The sequence below is a fragment of the Cyanistes caeruleus genome, chromosome 6, assembly GCF_971803275.1.
Source record: "Cyanistes caeruleus chromosome 6, bCyaCae1.hap1.1, whole genome shotgun sequence".
Classification (NCBI taxonomy): Eukaryota; Metazoa; Chordata; class Aves; order Passeriformes; family Paridae; genus Cyanistes; species Cyanistes caeruleus.
In genome coordinates, this window is record NC_141706.1 from 19,658,402 (window position 1) to 19,683,092 (window position 24,691).

General features: G+C 41.1%; 1 protein-coding gene and 1 long non-coding RNA gene across 28 annotated transcripts in view; one reads left to right on the top strand and one right to left on the bottom strand.

The window, feature by feature from the left end:
• PLEKHA7 (pleckstrin homology domain containing A7) overlaps window positions 1-14,004 on the bottom strand; it is a 145,958-nt gene extending 131,954 nt beyond the window's left edge. For 11 of the 27 annotated variants that reach the window (XM_086893155.1, XM_086893149.1, XM_086893148.1 and 8 more), the window contains exons 1-3: window positions 13,822-13,990; window positions 13,643-13,719; window positions 13,449-13,506 (exon numbers count right to left, since the gene is read on the bottom strand). In XM_086893155.1, the coding sequence (XP_086749281.1) occupies window positions 13,449-13,506; window positions 13,643-13,719; window positions 13,822-13,904 (218 nt within the window). In that variant the 5' untranslated portion in view covers window positions 13,905-13,990. Of the gene's footprint in view, window positions 1-13,448; window positions 13,507-13,642; window positions 13,720-13,821 lie in introns of all 27 variants that reach the window. The other 16 variants (XM_086893172.1, XM_086893168.1, XM_086893170.1 and 13 more) reach the window with 7 other exon arrangements.
• On the top strand, window positions 13,787-18,697 carry LOC111930819 (uncharacterized). The gene is made up of 2 exons (XR_015288040.1): window positions 13,787-13,873; window positions 17,074-18,697. It is a non-coding gene; the product is annotated as an uncharacterized LOC111930819 (long non-coding RNA).
• The last annotated feature ends 5,994 nt before the right edge of the window (window positions 18,698-24,691 follow it).

Below are 24,691 nucleotides of genomic sequence, written 5' to 3' on the forward strand. Positions count from 1 at the left end.
AAATCTTCCAAGATTAGAGCTCTGCAACCTTCTTAAAGCCACTAAAAAAGCAATTGTTACTTTAGATCTTTCGATGGAATTACACACAGAAAAAAATTCCTTTTTTTTTTTTTCATACAGCATTTTAAAATCCAGAGGGGTTTCTTTGGTTTTTCCTAGCAGATGAAGTGTAAAGGTTTTTTTTAAAGACCTTGATGCCAAATCATCTCAGAAGCTTTTCAAAATGCACGCATGCATAATTATTTCAACACAATACCACAAAAGCCTTTCCCATCATATTTTTGGAAACTCTGTACTTTAACATCATCCTTGTTAATCTAATTTAATTTGCCCATAACATAAGATGATAAAGTAATTAATGTACTCCTTAACTACTTTCAAAATTTTGTTAAATGCTTTAGCTTCTGGGCAGGTACAGAGAAAATATTTCCTTCTCTCATTCAGCAAATTCAGCTAACAAGTATGTCAGAAGTGAAGAAAAACTACCAGGAACACCCTTAAACCACTTTTTCTTTTTGCAATCTATGACCCACTAGGAATGAGCGAACAAATTTACATGGCTTTAGATTAAAACCAGCTTGAAAAACAGAAAAGGAAATCACGACTTACTATTCAAAATTACGTGAAGCACTCAAGAAAAAAGTACTGTAAGATTTAAAAAATGCCTTTGTATCACAGACTATTAAGACATTTTATTTTAGCTCACTTCAGAAGTGAAATTCCAGTGGGACCCGTGTATCAACTGTCACAATTTAAGTTGTTTTGTACTTCTACTCCAGTACCAAACATTCACTTCTGGAAACACATGGTGCAGCATGGAATACCCACTGAAAGATTTCATATATCAAATTCAGAAGAGTCCAAAACATTACCAAAAAAAACCCTACAAGCATGCAAAAGTATTTAAATGGTTAAGCAGGGTACACTTCATAACAAGTAATTTTTGTTCATGAAGACAGCAGTTCAGCTACTGACAACTTCTGACACAACTACTTCCCCACAGAAAGTAATTTCTCTGATTGTTATGGGGAAATTGTTTTGTCTACCTCACAGTCAAAAGCTTCCAGAAGGTTGGGTTTTCTTAAAATAATCCATTCCTAAATGGCAGGTTCAGATGCACCTAAACTTCTTAACTAAATCTCAGCCTAAAGAAAACCACAATCAGCTGAGATAGAACTACACTCCCTTAAAACCAGCAGAACACTGGGGCTTTCCTAACACTGCTCCTCCACTCTAATTCCTCATATGGGCAATCCTCCCAAACCATAACACTCTCAATTCATACCTTCTCCATATTTCTACTCACCTGCCTGGCAGGGAATTCTTACACCGCAATTTAACATTTTCACTGCAAACATGAGTAGCCAAAATAAATGGAATGTAAAGGCAATTGGAATGGAAGAGCTGCTGAGCCAAATTAAACACAAAAATGAATAATGCACTAGAATTTTTTAATACATTTGCAGAGGTCAACAATCTCTCAATCTCTGTATTACTGAAGAACCAAGAAACCCTGTGACAGAATGCTTAAGAACTCTGTTCAATCAATCAAACATATAATCATGCTTAATTTGTATTTTCACCTACATCATTTACAGACACCAAAATTCACCAAGAACAGCACTTCCAGTACACTTCTCTCACTCAGCTTCACCCAAAACTAGTATGCAGACCCAAAAACACATAAAAAAACCCCATGTTCATTATCATTCATGGAATTCCTGAAAAATGAGACAAAAGGAACAAAAAGCCAATATATCATTAACAATCCGGGAAAAACAGAATTGTTGATGGTGGATGCTACTTTTAAACCAATTCCATTTGCATTAGTTCATTTAGAATTATCACAGTTTATCCGGCGCATTTATAGAATTTCTTATTCTGCTACTAATCACAGAAGTCTTAAAAATCCATGAGAAAAACCAATTTGGAATTTTCTTTCTAAAGGAAATAGATAATTTTCTTTCTAAGGAAAATAGATATATTATTTATTCACTAGTAGCCCACTATATATAAAAATGAAGACTTTTTTTTAGACTCACCCTGCCCACAAAGAAAAAGCAACTGGCTTGTTTACAATGTACCTCATCCTAAATGATAGAAACTACCCAGGAAACAGCTGTGTAACAGTCTAAACATAAATTTACAAGTGTTTTCCTTTCCATACACAAACAAGGCTCTTCTGCTCATCAATAATTCAGATACTACTCACATTGCTTAAAAACACAATTTGCAACTACTTCCTTTTAAGATTTCAGGAATCTGATTTCCACAAACCAGTTTCCTCAAGCACCTGCTGTCTGCCCACCACAGTGACACAGGAACAGCACGCTGGCAATCAGAGGCATTCCCCAAATTGCTAATTGTAATTCCTCTGCTGCACCTATTGAGGAAGATGAGCTGGATAAAAACTGGACTCCTGTAGCTCCCCTCTCTCCGACTGCTACTTTTCTAGTGAGGGAAAAGTCACATCATCCATACAGGAACTTCAACTTTCCTCCTTGATTTCTGTGTTTAGCCTATATTATTTATCAATACTATTTAACAGTTTATCTGCTGACTGCTGCATCTGATCAATGGGAAAAATAAAACCCTGGGACCTTCCTTGTGGGCAATGCTGATGCTGCAAATGTTGCATAAAAGAGACTGGGGGGCAAAAACTGCATTTAAAACTATTCAAGTTATCCAATATTGCTCGCTGTGCAAAATGCTTAATCTCTTTTCTGATTTCTGAACATACAACACATCCAGAGTCCACAGTGAAAGCCTTTCAGTTCACTACTTACCTACATTCCAATAAGTATTTCACATCCTTCCTGCTCTTTTGCTAACTTTGGTTCTCTCCTTTATGCAAACTCAGTTTAAACAGTGTTTTCACAAACTTCCAATATTTGGGGCATTTAACTACTATCATTATTATTACTGAACCATCAGTTTAGGCACTGCCACTGAGATTGCTCAGGTGCAATCTGACTTTGCAGCCATCCTAAGGGAAAGTCACAGCTGAGATCCCACCTTCCCCACTCAAAGAATATGTGCAGCACAGCTGGTGGAGGGTCTGGAGCACAAGTCTTGTGAGGAATAGCTGAGGGAGCTGGGGGCATTTAGCCTGGAGAAAAAAAGGCTCAGGGAGATCTTACAGCTCTCTACAACTGCCTGAAAGGAGGCTGTAGCCAGGTGAGGGTCAGCCTCTTCTCGCAGAAAAAGGCAACAGGACAAGAGGAAATAGCCTCAAGCTGCACTAGGAGAGATTTAGACTGGATATTAGAAAAAAACTACTTCATCAAAAGGGTTGTCCAGCATTGGAACAGGCTGCCCAGGGAAGTAGCTGAGTCACCATTCCTGGGTATATTTAAATTCATTGGCACTTGGGGCATGGAGTAAGGATGGCCTTGGCTGTGTCAGGTAAATCGTTGGACTTGATCACCTTGAGTTTCATTTCCAATCTAAGTGATTCCTTACTGTAGTCACTAAAAGGAGCAGATGTTTCCTTGTAGTGCAGAAATCCACCCAGCACAAGGGTTATTTAAAATTTAAACCTCATGTAAAAAGTGAAGACATTTCTCCTGAAATTCTCTGGACCACCTGGCAAAGCCAGCAATATTGTTGCAAGACTTGAAATTGCTCAGTGAGAGAGAAACTGCCAGACTTTAAAAGCCCATATTATTTGTAAATCTCTCAGCAAGGACTGCTCTGCATCAGTACAGCAGCTCCTGCTCAGCAAATACTGGGTATTATGTTCAAATGCTTTAATCAGGTATTTTAGTAACTTGTGTTTAACCTTGACACCAGATGCTCCGGGTTAGTAATGTTAACTGTGATTTCTGCTTCTACCTGAAACGGTTTTTAATCCTTCAAGGAGAATGCAGAAGCAAAACCTGAATTTCATGCCCAACAATCACACTAAGGAAACATACCTAAAGTCATAAAAATGAATGCTGTTTTACTTCTTTCCCAGAGGACACTGTCATAGACAGACCTCAGTAATGTCAATTTCCCTTCCACCATTCTGGTGTTTCAGTATTTCCTTAAACAACTCAATATTCTCCTGAGGCAGGGAAATGCAACTCTCAAGAAAGACTCTTGGTCCAGAGATTAGATATTCACCTTCCTAGGCAGTGACACTGGAAAACATCTGTTAACACTGATACACTCCACTGAAGTCAAGATTTATCATTCCACATTTCAACTGAAAGGACTAAATACCCTGTGAAATGAGTATATCAAAGCCCAACTCGATACCTGTAATCTCTTCGTTTGAAGAATTTCATGTAATGATTTCACATGAGAAATAAGTCATTGACTTGTATTTTTTTTTAATGCGCTCAAACTGCACCTCACTACAAAGCCAACTGGAAGAGCAAAGGGAAAGTGATTATGCTGTTTAAAATTGAATGCTGGGAATAATAAAATGTTCAGTGTTGAAGGAATAAATCTCATCACTAAGTGAAATAGTTTTAGGCAGTCAAGCATTTCTGTGCTAAAAAAGCAAAGCACAAAAGTAGCATTTAAAGAACAGCATTAATTTCTGATTTCCAAGGAAGAAAATAAAAACATCTGCTTAAAAGCCACTTGACAAAATAATTTTCTTAATTGGAAAGCAAGCAAAGACTTTATATTTTAAAAATTGCATGTTCACAAATTCCACTCTTTAAGCGAAAGAATTTAAAAATAGGGCTGATATTCTGAGATGGTAACAATAAATATCAAGTGTTTGATAACTCATCTAAGAAAAATGGATTTCATCATCTTGCAGCTAACTTTTATTAATTTAATTTAAATTTCATCCAGGAGAGTCACATGGTCTTGAATTGCCATGTCCTCCGTGGAACAACGGTCTACATCTAGATTTTGTCAGTGTTATCTCACCATGCAAACAGCTAATGTTCTAACTCCTGATCTTTAACCAAAAGTACAGAAAATATGATTACTTTACCAGCCAGTTAAAATTACATAAAATTAATCACACCCATTAGCACAGTTCTTTCTCCGGATGTGTTTTAAAGATTTTGCTGAAAAATATCTAACAGATCTGTTATTCCAGGTATTAGGATAAGGCTCAGTTATTTTCTTTGATTCAAAGTAGGCATTGAGCTCAAGAACTTAGAGGTGAACATGCAGAGCACACATTTAAAAGGTCTAAAAATTGGCTTTAAAAGATATACATTTAAAAAAATATTTAGCTTTTGGCCTCTGATTTATGCCACTTGATAGATAAACACTACCTTTATCTTTTCATTGCTCTCCTTAATGTTGGTATCAATTTCCTAAGTTAATCAGAGCAAATCTTCCCTCTCCTTAGAAAAGGAACAAAAAAGCAACAGCAAAAAGTAAAGAATAAACATGAAAGTTAAGTGAAAGTTGCTGGTTAAAGCATTTTGCTACTTTAAAGATGAATGTGAAACTATGACATTTTGAAATAAATATGTGGCTTGCAAAATGCAACAACTACATTTTTTCAGATTAAATAAAACAGCAAATTAACAGCAGCTTTCCTGCTTACTTATATTTTACAGAGTCTATACAGAGCTCCTCAAAAAATCACCTGCATGTTGCAGAATTAATGTGTATTTTCAAATGCTTCAGTCAGCTCTTAGTTCAGGATATTTATCTCTGGTAAGTAAATAAAATATAATAAAATCCTCACTTGACAAAGAACTGTAAATAAAATCCAGTATTACTCAAATGCTTTATTTCAGCAGTGCATTCCAATTTAATTTTAAAAGTTCTGGTAGTTTTGGTTGTACTTTTTATTAAACTAAAAGATAAAACCTTTAAAGATACAGATAAGCAATAAGGAAAACAAGGGTTTAAACACCTTAAAACTTCAGGCAGAAAATGACATACCTACTATGTATTGGTAACAAGATTTTGTACCTGTCTAGACAAGTCAGTGACATTCTTGCCAACTACTCCGTGGCAGACAATCAAAAAGAGAAGGGTTGGGCACTTAACCAGATTCTTCTTGGATTTAAACATCTTTAATTACAAATCTGCTTCTAAATTAAAAGTTCTGCTTCTAAGGACACAGAGCAGACCTTGTAAAAAACAGTCTAATAATGCTGTAGGAAAAGACAATTACGCTATAAATAAAACTCCCCATTTTTTACTGTTATCCAAACCGAGGCCATTAAAAAAAAAGTTTAAAAAGGACATCTAGGATTCAAAGACAAAACAAATTAGATTTTGCAGCAAATTAGAGTCTACAGTCATAATGCCTAGAATTGGATGTGATATTAAATAAATGTGACACCACATTTATTCAAGTTGCTCTTTGCAGAGATCCAGCACTACCATACCGAAGCAGTACACTTCATCTGTACCAAAGAAATGTAAATATTTGAGATGATAGGATCAGTAGTGAGGTTAAAACTCATTTTAGCATAACCCATCTGCAGCCAGTGGAATGATGGGAAAATGCAGGGCATAGAACACATGTATTTCACAGCACATACTTCCCTTTTGTCTGAAGCACTTGGTAAGATTGTTCAGGATTGCCAGACCTGCCTGGAAAAAGGTACCTTTTTGTTTCTTCCATTTATAAAATACAACATCATCTTGCACTATTTGCCTGTAGATAGGTAATCCTTTTCACTAGGTCCAATTGCTAGAGTTAACTACTGATTGAAGAAGCAACCTTTTTCAACAAAATACATAGCAGAATCTTGATATTAATGCCATCTCAAATATTTGAGATTCTCTCTTTTCTGACAGATAATGAGTAATTAATAAAATATAATTAAAAGTGTTGAATAAATTATCTATTTCCTCATCTGACGTGACATATTGCAGAGTTGTAAAAACAGTCTGAAATGTAACTCAAGGTTATGAAGGTATGAAAACTACTTTCAGGACTACAGCAATCCTTGCCCAGTACATCTGTATGACTGTATTTATTCTTAATCTTTAGACAGACTTTCAGAAATAATGAAACCCTCAGTGCCATATATACCTTCTTTAAAAAATTCACCTGCACAGATCCAAGGAATGCAGAAGTGGACACTGCTTTAGGAGAGAGGCTGAATGAATGAAGTGTGTTTTACTTACACATTAATGTCAAAAAGCTGGAATGTGTAGTAAACAAAATGTGAAGGCTGGCAGCTTTGTTCATACCTTTGTTTCTGAGCTACAACACAAGGAAGCCACATAACACCAACCAGAACAAAAGAATGTTGCTCTGTTTCTGAGAAAACTTTGATTTCCAGACGCAGTCAACATCTAAAGAAGCATCTCACGCTAAGTGTGTGCAATCCTTGCTGGCCTCTTCAGGTAGTCAAAATTCAGTTTTCCAACATGTGTGTATCTTGGAATAAAGGCAAACACAGATTAATGAACCAAGCTAAGTACTCTGTGGTGCAGCCTTGCTTTAAAAACAAACTTCAGCACCTTCCCTTATGCGCTCCTCCCTCCCCTAAGGAATGTACACAACATCCCTCTTCATTCACACACCTTGCTGAACCAAATCACATGTGGCATTTGCCTTATGCCCAGTTCCAAGCCTGCTCTTCCAGAGGGCACTCTGAAATCCAGGCACCATGAACAACCTTTTTCTCACTTTCTGGGAGCTGAACTACAAAGCACTTCCTTTGCTCTCTGCAATTGTCAGCCCTCCCTGCCCGAGCACAAATCCATCGTAATTTAGTGCACTCATTAATGAGTGATCTCCCATTTTAACTCTCATCAAAAAGACCACTTAATTGTTTCCCCAATTGGAATGAAACACAGCTGCTGTATCCAACCAGCAGATCCAATATTCCCAGCTCAATTCTGCTCACGATCCAGGACAACAAAATGTATTAAACAGGCTGTCTGACCAAACCCAAAGCGGGAGAACGAAGGACAAGAAAGAGACATGCACAGAAACTCCTACAAGCAGTGAGATTTACTTCTACTGTATATAGCTCTGCTTTCCATGGCTCAAATGGAATCGTTTCTTCCAATAAAATTTAAAATGAGAAGAGGAAGAACCAAGAGGGTTTCACGCAGCCTGGCAGCTTTCCTCCTGCTGCCAAGAGCCAGCAGAGGCCGCTCAAGACCATGGATCGCTTCTGCAGAACTGCGGGATGGGACAGCAGCTTCCCGAGCCGAGCCTCTCAACACAAATGCCATTTCTGGCATTTTTCTTCCACTTCTTAATTCCACACCCACTTTTCCACCCGTACAAATGACCTCAGCGAAGTCTAGTCTCCCTCAAGGGCAACTCCTGACTGTAGGCTATCACTGGTGGCCAGAATCCACACTGCTGCGGAATCCACATATCCAAACTGGGTCTTCCATCCCTTGCTGGGATTCTGTTCCCTTTGCTGAGGAACTCCAGGTTCCTTTCCCTGAAAGTTACCCCATGACACTCTATAGCACACAAAACCCATTCATTTCACCAGAGACTATCCTCACGTTTTCTAGAGATGGTGTGAACATACCACTTCTGGTGAAGTTCTCATGTGGCTCCAGCTAAGAAATTTTTATTCCCCTCCAGGAACTCCCCCCAATTCAAACTGGCCATGCACAGCAGCAGTGCAGTGAAGTGGATCATGGGCCAGCTCCTCACAGTGGGTTTCATGTCAGTTCATACACTTACTTATACATTACCTTTTATTTAAGCACAGGGTCAAGAACCACAAAGGACATCATCTACACAGAAGTCCTCATTATGAGGGTCATCACCATTCCTTACAGTAGCTAAGTGCTCCAGTACCTCTTACTTCAGCAATAGTATCTTTACAGCAATATCCATCATGGAGAAGAGAGCAAGAAATTCTAATTTGTTTACAGCAGATGAATGAACACATACAGTAAATAGTGTTTTAGCCCATCTAAACAGCCACCAAAAAAAGATAGTTTTCAGCATCCTAAGAGTGGGGAAGACATCAATTTCTTCAGGGCAGAAGAAACCTGTTGATTAAATTTATTAATGAGATTATAAAACAATCTTCCCAGATAATCAAAAGGATTGGACTCAATAATCCAGATGGTCTCCTCCCCTTTGGGCTTCTGTGATTAAATAATCATTAAGTGGGTATCATCTGTAGCCCACTGTGGGTGAATCTGAGCTCCTGTATGGTTTTCAGTGTGTACCTAAATGTACACACTTGGCACAGCGAATCAAAGTTAAAAAGGCAGACTTCTGTTTAGCATACTTTGCTCTTTTGCTATTTCCAAACACTTGAAACACATACCATGCATATTTCCTACACACAGTACAGGCTAAATACAGGAATTAAAGAATAGCAGCTGCAAACAGTTACTAATTCTATGCCAATTTCATGGGTTTGTTTCTTGCACATCTACTTTGTTACCCAAGGAAAAGGCCAAGTTGAACTAGAAACTGAATTCAGAAACAAATAAAAGGTTAACTTCAGATATTTAAGTGTTAATTTCTACTTTTTTGTTCATAATTCTAGGCTATAATCTGAATGCATGATTACCTTTCAGATGCACAATACCATTGCAGCTTTCAAAAAGAACCTCTGTAGCAACAGTACACAGTTTTTAAGATATTTAAATACAAGCCAGTTAGGCATCTAACACTGCAAGAACAGATCCTTCCACACCAACAGCCACCTCAATATTTGAAAGCTGTAAGAATGTAATAAAAAAGCATTCCACACTTTCCAAGCTTTTCAACTTCCCCAAGTCTTTTGGACAATCAAAAAAAGAGAAGCAAACGGAAAGAAAAACCTGCAGTACAATGCATGCATGTACTGCTTTACCATCATCACAACCTTCCCTGCATGTGCTATCTCCTTCACCGCAAAGAGTTTGCCAACCACAATTAACATTTCACATCAGCAACCCAACCACCAGAAACAAACCAAAGCCAGTGCTGTCCAGTCTTCATTCAGTTCCACATATGCTTAGCAACAACCTTTCTGCAGTGACTCTCCCATAAAGCACCTGCCCCACAAACACAAGGTATTTGAAAATCATCAGTAAACAAATAAAATAAGAGATGGAAAAGTGTGCTGCAAGCTGTATTCAGCACTCAAAAACTGTGACAACCATGATACTTCCAAGACTACTACACGGAGATCCAGAAGAATCAGTTTATATATCATTTATTTAATGTTTTATTTAGTGATTTTAGGAAAAGAGGCAGCACTGCCCTAACGGTGTTTGCACCATCAAGAAAACAAGAGGAATATTTGGAACAGAGAAAATAATTCACAAAAAGACATGGGTGTGCTAATCAGAAGCTAATGGAATGTAGCTTCCTAATATAAATAACAGTTCTTAAAATTTAAAGCAGTAAAGGAAGACTTGCATGTTATCTGTCAATTGGCAGCACTCACATGTGCTGTCAATGTGGGCATCTTCCCTAAACAGGCAAACAACCTAAAATGCAGAAAACTGAGAAATTTCTAGAGCCAAGAAAGCACTTTTGTTGTTTGAGAGCCTCACAAAAGCTCACTCCAGCAGAGGATTCTGTTCACTCACGTGCAACAAAGATGACTTCATATTGCAAGAGGTGCAGAAGAGAACTACAGGATAATCAAACAGATGGAGAGCCCTTTTTAAAGGGCTGCACAAAGAACTCAGCTTGCTTAGTTGAGCAAAACAAGGCTAAGAGGGAATGTCATTTCAGACTAGCATCTCAAGTAAATAACCAAGGGGAAAACAGTACCCCTTCAACTACAACAGCTGCCCAACTACAGAACAGCAAAAAGCATTCTAAACCACAGCATATTAATTTGGAAAGCTTCTACCCAAGAGAAGTGGAGTTGTAGAAATTTTCAAACTGCTGTTAGGTGGAAAAGGGAGAAAAACTTACCTGGTTTTGATATGAAGCTTGACCAGGTTATAAAACCTTGTTTTACTTTATGATGTTTCAAACCTTTGTTATACTACATGATGTTTCAAGCTTGTCCACAGTAATGAAAGAAGCGATAAAAACACGGAAGTAAATGGACAAGATTAGTTAAGTTTTTTTTACATAAAGGACAGCTCACATCCGACCTTTTATCTAATATCTTCATTATCTCTGTACCAGAAATCAGGTAAGTGGAGTTAGCCTGTAAATATTTAAATAAAATGTTTGATTGAAGTTACTTGAAACAGCAGTAATACTTTTAATATCATTAGAGGAACAATAAGACTTACAAGATCCATTAAGTTTCCAATGTGGTAAAACTACAATAGGCTGTATTAATTGGGGAAATTATCACAAGGTGGAGGGGTTATTTGGAATGTTCCTCCTGACACCTTTCAATAAATTAGCAGCCAAGGAGTAACAACGTGCCTGTGAAATTTTTGTAGACGACGCCAGACTGGAACTGTCACCAGTACAAAGAGGACTGGGTAGTTATCCAGGAGTGCTCACAGGTTTTGAGAGCTGGAATGTCAGAAAATGGAATTTAATAGTACAACATGTGAAATCATGCGTTTAGGGACCAGTAACCTTTTCTGTAAGCTGAGAACTCATCACGTGGAAGCAGCACAGGAAGAATGAACAGAGCAGTGAGGTATGGAAATCATCATTTAAGGACAGTGATGTTTACATGAGCACAACAACAGCTCAGCATGCCCATGGAAGAAAAAATGAGAAATTCCACTCAGCTCAGGAAGCCTTTGAGCTGAAATTAGAGCAGTGCTGGGGGAAGTACCACTGCTGAAGAGTTAAATATTGTACCCCATATCAGGAGGATCTTTTGTCTGAAGCAGTTCAACAGAAGAGACTTATGTTAAAACATTGCTTTGTCTCCTCACAAAACTTTGCTTGGCTAAAGATGATTGAGTTTATTATACTGCTCAGTAAAATACATACTCCATTCCTTATTTCATTTCCTGCAGCAGTTCCAGCCCAAGGTAAAGAACACTATTAGCACAAGTTAAGCAAATGCACTGCACACAACTCTAATTCAATGGATCAGAAATTAAAAGTTTTGTAACTGCCTGACAAACAAGACAAGAGACAGTCTTCCAAACAGAGCAGTTGGGAAGAGGAATTTGAGCTGTTCTAAAATTGAAGTAGTAAGTTTCTGGAAAGGACAGAAAAACAAGTAGATGTATTCTTACACCTAGAAGTTTATTTACCCATGTAAAGGATCTCTTTACAGTACATTTACAGACCGGACATTTTAGAGTTCCATCTCTGGCCTGTGCAACCAGCAGAACTTCTATTCCTTCCTTTCAACGCACTGACCACAGATAAAGGGTGGCAGCTTGAAGTGTTATTGAGCTGTGCTACAATGCTTTGCTACTACCGCCCATTCAAGAGTCAAGGGCTAAACTAACTGCCCAGCCTAGCACTGTAAGGAATTCTCTGGCTCAGACAAATGAAGATTGAAGGCCTTTTTTCTCCTCTGTAGGTGAAAAAAGGACATTTTAGAATCATCTAGAATTTTATTTAACAAACATGCTCTAAAATGTGAGGCATTTATTATACTTTCAGTCAACTGCTCCTTGACTCAGTCCAGTATGGTTTGAAACTTTGATATTTTCTAAAACCATTTTTTCAAGCTACTCAAAGATTTTGGGGTATGATCTGGAGGCATTTCAATACTGGACAGTTGTGACACAGCTGTAAGCAGTTACTGGGGCTGTACTTAACAACCTGGGTTAGCCATCCCAGTCCTGCATTGAAGCAATGACATAGTATGAGAATTTTCCAGTCTTTTTCTGTTGGTTCCATTAAATTTGTCAGACATTCAGATTTCCAAAGGAAAATGTAAAGACATCACACGTGACGCGTAACTCTATATCCAAGATGTACCAGACTTATTTGATTAAATCTCTACTTTTACATTGGTGTTTGTCTTTGTAAAAGCCTTGCATCTGCAATGTTTGAAAAAAGTTGTCTTAGTTATCCGACTTTACCGCTACACACTTGCATCTCACAGAGTTGAAGCACCTCAGTAAGCAGCACATCCCTGCTTGTAACTGCTCTCTGAAAAAGAAACGCACTGAAAGATCCCGACAGCCACCAGCAGCCCTGGCAAGGCAACTTCATCCGTTCAGCCCCGTCTCTGGAAGAGACTCTGGAAACCTTTCACTTGTAAAACTTCCCGGGGCTACGTCCAGAGCCACGAGCCATTTAAAATAAAACCACCATCCACCTTCCACCTCGGCCGGCGCTCAGCAAGGCAACGCTCCACCTGCCGCAAACCTCACTGTAAATAGCGGGGAGGAGGGGAGCAGCCAGCTCACAAACAAACACACGCCAAAAAAACCCCAAACAAACAGGGAAAACTGAAGTGCCGCCTCCAAGGAAACCTGTTGCTGACCACCGCCAGAGCGCGGCTGGGGGGATCCCGCATACCGCCGCGCCTGGAGCCAACTTTCCCGCTGGCACGGTGCACCCCGGTGCCGCTTTCGGCGGCGTGGATCGTTAATGAGCCCGGCGGACGTGCGGGCCCGGTGCGGGGGCGGCCGGCCTGAGCCGGGGCCGGGGCCGAGCCGCCAGCGCCCCCCGGCCCTGGGCGGTCGGCGCGGGGCCGGGAGCCGGTACTCACTCGATGAAGTAGCTGGCGCCCTCCTCCGAGAACCCCTCCTCCCATCCGCGGGGCAGGTCTGCAAGGCATGGGGAACGGGGAAAGAAAGAGAGAGAGAGAGAGAGAGAGCGGGAAGGAGGGGTGAGAACTTCGTCCGCGGAGCCTCCCGGCCAGGGCGGGGGGCGAGGAGGGGGCGCCGCGCCGCCGGCACCCACCTGAGCGGATCATGTGGCCGGAGTTGACGGGCTCGCCGGTGCGCGGATGCAGCCAAGTGGTGGTGCGGGTCAGGTCGCTGCGAGGGAGAAGCGGAAAACATGCACCTGTTAGTGAGGGCGGCGGCGGGCGGGAGCGGGGCCGCACCGCCCCCCGCGCCCCTCCCGCGGCGCCCCCTTACTCTATGAAGAAGACGCGCCCGTCCCTGCAGACGCCGTAGGACCAGTGCTCAGGTAGAGTGTCCCGCCCCACCGCCGCCGCCATGTTCGCCGTGCGCGCAGCCGGCCGGGGCGGGGGTGCGGGCGAGAGGGCGGCCGGCGCTCGGCGCCCAGCGCCCGGCTCTGCTCGGCAGCGCCACCGCGGCGCGGCCGGGGGGCCGCACCTCCCGCCCCTCGGGAGGCCGCGGGCGCGGCGGCGGCGGGAGCCCGCGGTGCTGCCGCCCGGCTTTGTCCGCCGCTGCTCCGCGCCCGCCCCCCGGCCCCGCGTGGGCTGCCGGCCCCGGCGCGGCGCAGCGGCCCCCGCGGCCGCCCCCGCGGTCAGCTGCCACTCGCGGGAGGGTGCCGCACATCCCCGCAGGCGCTCTCCGCCCGGGGGAGGCACCGGGATTGTCTCGTGCTTCTCTCCGGGAGCCCTGGGAGCCGCGCCCGGAGCGGGGAACGTACAGGTGTGAGCGCACCTGGCTGCCGCCGTGCCCCGGGGCCGCGCTCGCCAGCGGCGCCAGGTGAGGAGGGACAGACAGGCCGCGGGGACTTTGAACCTCGGGCACAGGGTACGGGGGCACCAAGGTTAAAACATCGCAGAGAGGCAGCAGCCGGCTGACAAAGCAGAGCTGTCACCGGCATCGGGAGGGACCTGAGCCAGCCCCTGTCTTCGTCCGTGACCTAGAAAAGGCAGGAGGGTAACGTGAGGGAGCCCGCTGGGTGCATTTCAGTGAGGCTGGGCTGGCCCTCAGTCAGACCAAGACCCTTACTGGTGCTGGTGTGGTGTGTGGGGATGCTCCAGCTGGAGTTAAGTGCTCCAGTCACTCAGAATGTGGTTTAGGGACCGAGTGGATGGGACAAGCAAGGAGTGGTCTGCCGTACAGCAGAGCCCGTAGGTTTCTTACTCAATTCCTAGCGCCAGCCAGCAGGGCGAGGGTGGGTGCCAGGTGGGGAGTCCTAGCCAGTGCCTTGGCTTGGCCGTAGTAGCAGTTGCAGTCGGAGAGGAGGACTGACAAAGCCAAGTGGGGACCGGTCCAGAGAGCAGAAATGCCTCTTTCAGTGAGGGCAGCAGTGGCGGAGCCAAGCGTGGCTCTGTGGGGTTCTTACTGTTCTGACACGGGGGAAGAGAGAAGGATCGGAAAGGCAGGAAATAGGACATTTGCAAGCTTGGGCGTAGAAGGAGAGTGTTAAAGGGAAAGACAGGCTGCAAAGAGGGGTGGGAAAGGGTAGGTGAGTCTGACTGGGGACAGGTTAGTGAAGAAAAACAGAGGAGACCAACTGGGGACACGGCTGTGTGGGAGAGGGAGAACGCCCGCATGCAGTAGGAGAGTGTAAGAGGAGAGAATGCTGCAGTACAGGGAAAACGATAACGTTTGCTTTTTCTTCAAAATAACCAATATAAATCATCAGAAGAAAGCAGGAGGCAAGAAAAGCAGCAAAAGTCAGGAGAGAGAAGGCTTTGCTTTATTTCATACCAGTTTCAGACAACAGTGCAGGTCTGGTGCACCAGGATATCTTTGTGTAGACTTCCCTTTTTGACCACTGTTGGAAAAGATAGTATACTGTATATACTTTATATATATGTACTGTACTAACATGGTGTCATCTAGCAACCAAGAATGGTCATTACTGTGGCACACAGAGCAGACTAACTGATATTCTCATCTTCCAGCAATCCACAGAATTTTAGTTTATCCACAGTTATAAAGCAGGACAGAGTATCTTGTAGCCCTTTATCCTAAGTCAGAATTTTGATTGAAACTTCTAATACTAAAACTTCTGTGCTACCTTTTTTTGTTTTTAAACCTTGTTGGGTTTCCATGGCAAAGTTTTGGAAGAGGGGGAGCTGCAGGAGTGGCATCTGTCAGAAGCTGCCAGAAGCTTCCCTTACATTTAACAAGGGCAATGCCATCCAAGCTCCAGGTTGGACTCAATGCTGGCCAGTGTATTGGATAAGGGATTTTAAAAGGGAAAAATGTTAGCATGAAGGAGGAATTTGGGCCAGAGAATAAGTGAGAATATGTGAGAAGAACAGCTGTGCAGACAGCAAGGTCAGTGGAGGAGGTGCAGGAAGTGTTCTAGGCACTGGAGCTGAGATTCCCCTGCAGCTCATGGTGCAGCCCATGGTGAGGCAGCTGTGCCCCTGCAGCCCGTGGAGCACCACAGGGATGCAGAGATCCACCTGCAGCCTGTGGAGGACTCCACTCCAGAGCAAGTGGATGCCTGAGGAGAGACTGTGACCCCATGCTGGAGCAGGGACCTGCAAACCCAGGGAGAGAGGAGCCCATAGTGGAACAGGATTGCTGGCAGGAGTTGTGACCCTGGGGGTGACCCACGCTGGAGTAGGCTGTTCCTGTAAGAAGGACCACTCCCCGTGGAAGGGACCCACAATGGAGTGGCACATGCACAGCTGCAGCCCATGGGAAGGGACTTAGTTGGAGAAGTTGATGGAGAACTGTCTTCTGGGAGGGAGGGAGGGGAGGGACCCCACTCTGGAGCAGTATGAGGAGTCCTCCCCCTGAGGAGGAGGAGGAGTGGCAGAGGCAATGTGGTGAACTGACCAAAGCCCCCCTTCCCCATCCCTCTGTGCTACTGAGAGGGAGGAGGTAGAGAATCAGGAATAAAACTGGAAGAATGGGGGGTAGAATCAAATTAATATTTGATTTTATTTCTCAATATACTATTCTGATTTGACTGGTAATAAACTAAATTAATTTCCCCAAGTTGAGTCTTTTTTGCCTGTGACAGTAAGTGATGAGGGATCTCTCCCTGCCCTTACCTCGACCCTTTCATTATATTTTCTCTCCCCTGGCCATTTGAGGAGAGGGAATCACAGAGTGGCTTTGGTTTGGGCAGCTGATGTCCAGCCAGCATCAACCCACCACAGAAGCCCTAACAATTCTGAGTCACTCTGGTTAGGTGTGAGTTACCACAGAACTTGCAGTAAGGTCAGTTCTAGTGCAATTCCAAAGTCAATCAAACAAGTTATGTTGTGTCATTGCATGTTTAGGTCTGTGCAGAAGAGATTTAGACCAACTCATTGCATTTAGCTTGTAACTCCACCAGGCTTTGGCCATTCGACCACTGTGACAAAATAGGCTTAGCCACCTCAAATTAATAGTAACTTCATTAAATAAACATTATTGTGGTTTGGATTTCAGGTCCTAAAAGCATCTGTACTGGGTCAAACTAAATGTCTGTTTAGCCTAATATTCTGTCTCATGTCCCAACAGGAGCAGGAGCTGAGAAAGAGCGCAGGAGCAAGACGGTCACAGGCAACTCTCCAGCTTCTTTCCTCAACTCTAGTACCAACATCCAGTGTTTGCCTGCAGAGGCTGAGCTTCTTGCTCAAGGAAAGAAAAGCTCTTGTTTTCTGAAAGCAAGCTAACTAACTCCTAATGGATCTTTTCTGTGAACCAGACTAGAGCCCACATAACTTCTATCATCCAGCAAAGTGCTCCTAATGTTCGTCTTACCTGAGCTGTGTATGAAGAATCACCTTCTTTGATTTGTTTGGAACCCAGATCCCATTTCATTGATTTTCTTCAGTTCTTGCAATGAAAGCGACTGAGGTCACTAGTGCAGCCTCCCGCAGTGTCAGCATTGATTTTAGAGCAGGTAGCCCAGGCCTTTGTCTAGGTAAGGATGTGAAAATACTCCAAGGACAGGAATTCAACAGCTTAGCAATTCAACTCTTAGCACCTAGTTCCCATGTTCCTGTGGTGAAAACACTTCCATTATATCAAGTTAGAAACTCCCAGTTTCAATTTGTCACCGTTGTCATATGACCAAATCTTGAGTTGATGCACCATGGTACTTGAGCCATTATCACATTATCACATACACCTGCAAATTACAGAGAAATGCATTATTGAAAAAGCGTGTTTTCTTACAGTAACTTGCAGAGCTCTATTCCAAGATTAGGATCAAGATGAAAACTTAGTCTAGAATGATAAAAGTTCACAAGCTGACTTGTTTTGGCCTCGTCAGGGGGTAGGTTTGTGATTTAGAGCCCTGGAGGAGGAATGCCTCCAAGCATCATTCATTAATAAGGTTACCAGATTCTTCTGGCTTTTCTGGGGGTTTTTTTGGGTTTGTTTTTTTTTTTTTTTCTTCCCCCAGGCTCTGGTTCCAGTCCTCCCTGGCTGATATCAGACACTTTTCTATTACATATCATTCATTGCACTTTAGAGGCACTGTCTGGAAGAAGCTATTTGGGGTAAAATTAGGACTTTAAGGCCACAATATCAGGAGCTCAGCTAAAGGAAGTGAAATATGCTCTTCAACAAGGGTCTCATAAAACCTAGGATATTTGAGGCTGCCTTTGTTGATAACAGGGTAATTCAAGAAGACATCATGAGGTCCCTGAATACTGCAAGTTTGAACCCCCGTTTGACAGCTTTATAGAAATCTGTCACTAATGTTACTTGCTATGTCTGCATCCTCTGGGAACAATTTTTTGGATGACTTCATTAAATTGGGAGAGAAGTGATACATTTTAAAGTATGCCAAAATCTGTACTTGCACTTTCATTGAAACAGAGAATCACAGAATGGTTTGGGTTTGGAAGGGACCTTAAAAGATCACATAATTCCAATCCCTCAGCCCTGGGGGACAGGGACACCTTTCATTAGACCAGGCTGTTCAGAGCCCCATCCAACCTGGCCTTGAACATTTCCAGGTGTGCAGCATCCACAACTTCTCTGGGCAACCACCAGTGACTCACCACCCTCACAGAATTTAAGAATTTAGTCCTAATATGTATTCTAAACCTGTCCTCTTTCAGTATAAAACTATTACCCTTTTCCTATCACTACATGTGCCTGCTGTTTCCAGAATAAACTCACTAAATATGAACATCCTTTCTACCTCATTCCTTTCTTTTCAGCCCTTGCCCTTACAACCCAGCTTCACCCTGGCAGTGGCAAAATCCAACTCTCATTTCCTCTTTTTTCCACTTTCATTGAACACACCCCCAACCCTTGCACTATTCAGGTCTGCATGTTTCCCTGCACTTTTTCAACCCTTCATACGCTGTAACTTTTCAATAAAACATGGAGTAGGAGTCTGCAAGTAATGCAGGAGATACTATATGAGAATCACAAAAAAAAAAAAAATAAAAATACAGGTATCATGTCCTTCAGTCACAATTCAATCCAGTGTCTAGAAGGTTACAGAATCACAGCTGGATTTCAGCATGGTGTGTACTCTAATGATCTATTTCCTAGTTTTCAGAGAATTCAATTCAATTGAATTTGATGATCTTAGAGGTCAAAAGCTGCTGCTATTTCAGGAAGCTTAATGAAGTACAATGCATAGAAAAGCCTGCTAGTTATGACTTTTTCATCGTGACCTGTATATTTTATAAAGGATAAGCACGACTTATAAAAGGTGCGAGGCCAGACAGAGGCACAGCATCTAAAGAGTAATGAATCTGAATTATTAAATCCTGGTTAAGAAAGCTTATAAGCCGTAATGCAAATCGTGTATTATGCCCTTTAGCTGCAAAACATGTATTACGCCTTTTAGCATGATTTTCCAGCTCTGCTTGGAACAGCTAAGAATTAGAATCATGAAAGGTTTCATGGTGAGACGGATTAATTTGCAAGACAATTTCAGAGCAGTTCATTGTCCGATTATACTGAAATATAGATTGTATAACCACATTGTTCTTCAGGATTGTGCAGTGTGATTCCCATCTAGCAGTGATAAGTGCTTGAAACACCAGAAATTAATACATTGATTCTTAGAAGTAGAAGAATGTTTTAATTAGATAATAGGGGAAATAGGGAAGAGATCTTGGAGACATTAGGCAAACCCACATTCTTGGAAAATTTCCAATGCTGTTGCTTCAGAACTGCAACACTTTTTCAGATTATGGGAGAACTACACTAAGGAATCACTATGGTATATTTGTTCAAATTGGGGAAAATAACTTCAGCTGTTGGATTTTCAGACAGTATGGGGAAAAGCCATATCAGGAGAACAGTATGAACAGTACCAAAAGAGCCCTTCAATTTGAAAAAAAAAAAATGGAAAAAAAATGAAGAGGACAAATTAAAAATGCAATTCCAAGACCAAACATTACCTTAGTGGGTAGGGAAAGCAAACAAGATAACAAAAAGATCAGTATTGTATTATTTTGAAACTAAAACATACTTGATGAGATTTAATACATACCAGTTAATTTTATTCCTTGTTCATCCATGTCAGGATGAGTAGAAAACAGCTTGATTTATGCCAAGATAAATTAGAAGATGGATGATACATAGAAATTTTCCCAACTGTATTGAGCAGTAAAGCAGCCTAAGTAGGAATATCATGGTATTTCCCTTATCACCAATTTCTAAAGGCTGGCTCAGACAAAATTTCTGAAATCCTAAGTATACTTAGAATTCTAAGTAGGGGGAAATTCTAAGTATACTAAGTATACTTATTTTGTCTCAGGCTTTCATCATGTCTTTCAGCTATGAAAAGATGATCTCACAAGATCCATTTTAGTCTATATTCTTAAGAAAAGAAATGCTGGTTCAAAATGTTAAGATTTTCAGAAACAGATGAACATCAAAAATTTTCATCACTTGATAGGTACTAAAGAGCATCTTTACTGTGTGGCTGTTGAATTGACAGGAAGAATTCACAGCAACCTCTTGAATTTAAAGATCTCTGTTATTTACAGGGAGAGGAAGGACAATCCCTGATACAGTTAAGAAAGATAAGCAACTTGCACAATGGTACTACTGATGACATGACTAAATATAGAGCACATTCTCGTTCCTGATCTGCAGTGTTTTCAGTTGAACCACACAACCTACAGAAGTCAGGAGAGCTAGACAGAAGGAAGGGTGGCAAGAGTCACAAGATAAGTACAAAAATTTGGCACACCATCTGCAGCACATCACCCATTTCCAGCCTAAGCACTTCCCAGGACAGAATTAATACATGTATTAATACAATGCCAAATGAATCTTGAGCAGAACAGAAAAGGTATTGTCACAATAGATTGTGTTTTACCTTTTTATAAGTGCTGACATTAAATGAAACATCTACACTTTTCTAAACAGGGCAGTTCATGCTATGGGGAAAGTGATGGCAAGTTTTAGACAAAGTAAGATTTTTGGAACCTATTTTCCTTGCAATAGGCTGAGAAGTTTCCCTAAATTTCCATGGGACCTGTATCAGGTAACAGAGTTCTAAGAGCACTGAAAGATAAATATAGCTGATAAAATAAGAAAGATTAAATAATGGTAAATCTATTGTTGAAGGAATTCCAAATACGGAAAAAGGAGTTATTCATTTTCCTGGCCACTGGAAAGAATATAAACAAGTTCAAATTGTATCCACAGTTCCTTTGAGGAAGATATGGAGCATGACATTGTACAAGAATAGTTTGGAGGGTCACTGTCTCCCTGTCCAGCAGGATCTGACTGGAGACTGCACACAGGCAGGCATCAGCCCAGACAGTGACACTGCTGAGCAAGACAGATGGGAAAATGACATTGAGAAGGCAACACTGGTGCTGCATAACAAATCCAAACTTCTCCTTCCAAAACATGCTGAACTCTCCTACGGGTGAAAAAAAAGGGTAATTATCTTTAGGTAAAAGGCTTTCTTTTCCAAACCACCATCAGTTTTCAAAAGTATGTTCTCACTGAAAGTACCCTTTGTGAAATCCAGAAGATATCTTCAAAATAATTCTATTTTCCTTACAAATGTCCTTCATGTTTAAAGACATCCTACTGATTTGCCTTCTAGATGCAAACATCTGAATATATCTAATTACCTCTCTCTCACCTGAATATCCATTTGCCCAAAAGAATTATATTCATAGAAACAAGTTAAGCATGTCCCCTGAAATGCACAAAAATGCACACAAAAGCAAAAATGAATGAATGCATCCCCTAATTACTGTCAATTTACAATTTCCTGTCACACAAGCTTTTGTGATTACTATATTTAACATAGTCCCATCTCCTCTTCATTTTCTCTCTTTTGCATTTCACAGAGTCTCAATAATTTACATACCCAGCACCTAGAATCCACACATTAGGATATATTTGGTAATCAAGCTAAATAACAAATAGTCATAATTTTGTCATGACAAGTCTTATTATTCTAAACAGAGGTGGCAATAGTTAAATGTCTGCACAGTGCTCAAGTTATTTGTAGAAGGGAGAAATACAAAAGAACAATTATGTGCCAAAGTCACAGGATCATTTCCAGAAATTTAACTTACATTTTATAATGAACACTTGAGGGTATTTTTTTTTTCCTTGGCAAAGGACACTGTAAGCCTGGCAGCACTGAGAAACCTCAGTTCTTCAATACTGAGGTACCTGTGACTATCAATATTTAGTCTGTTTTAAAGCAAACACTTGAAGTCAATTCCGTATTTATGAACACAAATAGACACCCTGTAATTACATGACACCTGAGTACGAAGAGATCCCTTTTTAAGAAACAGGACAAATGCAAAGATAAACATCACTAATCCTTAAGACTAAAATCTTCAAAATTTTAAATCAAACTGTTCAATTCTCTGTTTCCTGAGGAATTATGCATTTGATTTCTTTCCCCAATATGAGGTATCTCACTTTATACCCATCAAAGCTTTTTTCCAGTTTTGAGTCCACCATTCCATGTATTACCTTTCTTCCAGCCCTTTTGGCAACTGCCATTTTTTGCAACTACATATAGTTAGGGCAAACAGAGTGTCACCTATTCCCAATAACCATCACTAGGACACCTTTTTTAAAGAAATTTAAGACCTCTGAATTCACTTTCTAGGCTCCTCCCTAAGTTTGCTCTCCATTTGCTTTGAAGACCCAAAACTTCACTCTGGAGTCCCCATAGTAGTAATAGAAACTAACTTATTCAACAGGATGTTTTCAAATTTGAATATGTCAAAGTTAAAACAGATTTTCACCTCACTTTTCTTAATACACCCATGAATAGCTTGCCTCTACTCTGTGGATCACTTAACATACCTTATGCATACTAATAGCAATCCCCACACAAGACTCCAGGCAAGATTCCATTTTAGCATCTTCTGCTCTACCTTTCCAGAGATGTTACTTTCTCAGCAGGCTTGTAACTTGCCAAGGTCTCAGTCCTCTTCCTAAATAAGCTTTTACCAGGCAGAACAATCTCTTCCCATTGTGGTCTCCCAAATCGTTTTGGAAGGACCCCTTTGCAGAAGAATCCAAGATTTTGATTATCTGCTTGGCTCCAGAGGGAGGTAGCTGAAGGTTAATCATTCTCCTTCATTTTTCTGGCAAGATGAAGTGTCCATAACTCATCGCAGCTTTACAATATCTGACTTCTCTCCAGTTTCTTCCTCCTTTATGTTACAATCCTAGCACGTGTGCCTTCTTGACAATCCTCCACATCTATTTTTGTCTCCTCCTATGCTTGGACTCAGGTCCTTCCATGGTTTCCATTCCACAGTCTCCTGCTACACCTGTACCCCTTACACTCTTGGCTTCAATGATTTGCAACAGCAATCAGTTTCAAAGGACAATGTGATAAACCATCTATACGTGAGCATGACAAAACCAGTAGCTATAGTAACAGGAAAGCTTTAAACAAAACTGAAAAAAAAAAAATCTGAGGGATATCGCTCAACTGTTCCTCCATCCCCAAAAATTGCACAGTTCCATAAATGTCCTGCTGTGTTCCTTTGCCTGATTGTATCTCCACCTAGCCCAAAACACAGTGAGATAAAAATAACACTTTATTTTGCTTGGCTTAAGGAGGAAAAATAAAGACATAATCATACACAACAAAACTAGGAAAAGGTCATGTCTTTCCCTGAAAAAAAAAAAGAAAAAAAAAAGAAAGGAAAAAATAATATCTTTGTAAGTTGCAAATCCAGGACAGGCAAAATTGTCACTATCCCAGCAGTAAGACCACATGTTAATACCTGTGACCCATCTCGCTGTCACAAGAACCTGGAAAGCAATTTCTGACAGTGCAGAACAGCACAGGTGACTTTAAAAACACAGGTACAAGAAAAAGAACCTTCTGCAGGTTCTTGAGCAGAACTCTTGAATCTAACTTGACTGAGTCAAGGTAATAAAGAAAACACATTTTTTCTAACTGTCATATATTTTTCATTCCCTAGAGCCTGTGTAGATGGACTTCCATAGAAAAGACCAAAATAGACTCAGGGCCTCAGCTTACTTGACTACTCAAAAGGTCAGCAAAACCAAAAACACATTGTTCATTAATTGAACACACTTATACCTGTGTCACACCTTTTCATTCCTACATGTTAGAATAGGCATGTCAAAATAGATAAACAATACAGACTAAATTCATACCAGAAAAACGTCTTTGTTTTATATAGATCAAAAGAAATTAACCATCTTCGCTTACTGCAGTATTACCTTCCAAAAAATTATTCTTTCTTATTTGACCCTACTTTTCCTGAGGGAGTAGGACTATTCCATATATCTTTTAAATACATACAAATGTGTTGCTCCTTTCAATAAAAGCCATCTGAAATAGATTTCCTTTTAATCAGTGAGGTAAGTAGCCATGCAAATCAGGAGAGACAATTATGTATTTCAGCAAGGAATAGCCTGATATCTGTCAAATTGGAATATTATTATACCTGATTTAATTTTATACATTGACATTTCTCCATTGTTATTGATTAATGGTTAAAGCTCTCTAAGGTTGTTATACAACACTGTTATAAATAACTTATATTATTTGGCTACATAATGGATATGATCTGTACAAATGATGAATTATATCCCCCTTCTTAATTACAGCATCCTCTGAAATCTAATTTAAATAGTAGCTAAGCAGATTAAATTCAAAAGCAAGAACAACAGCAAGGCAGTT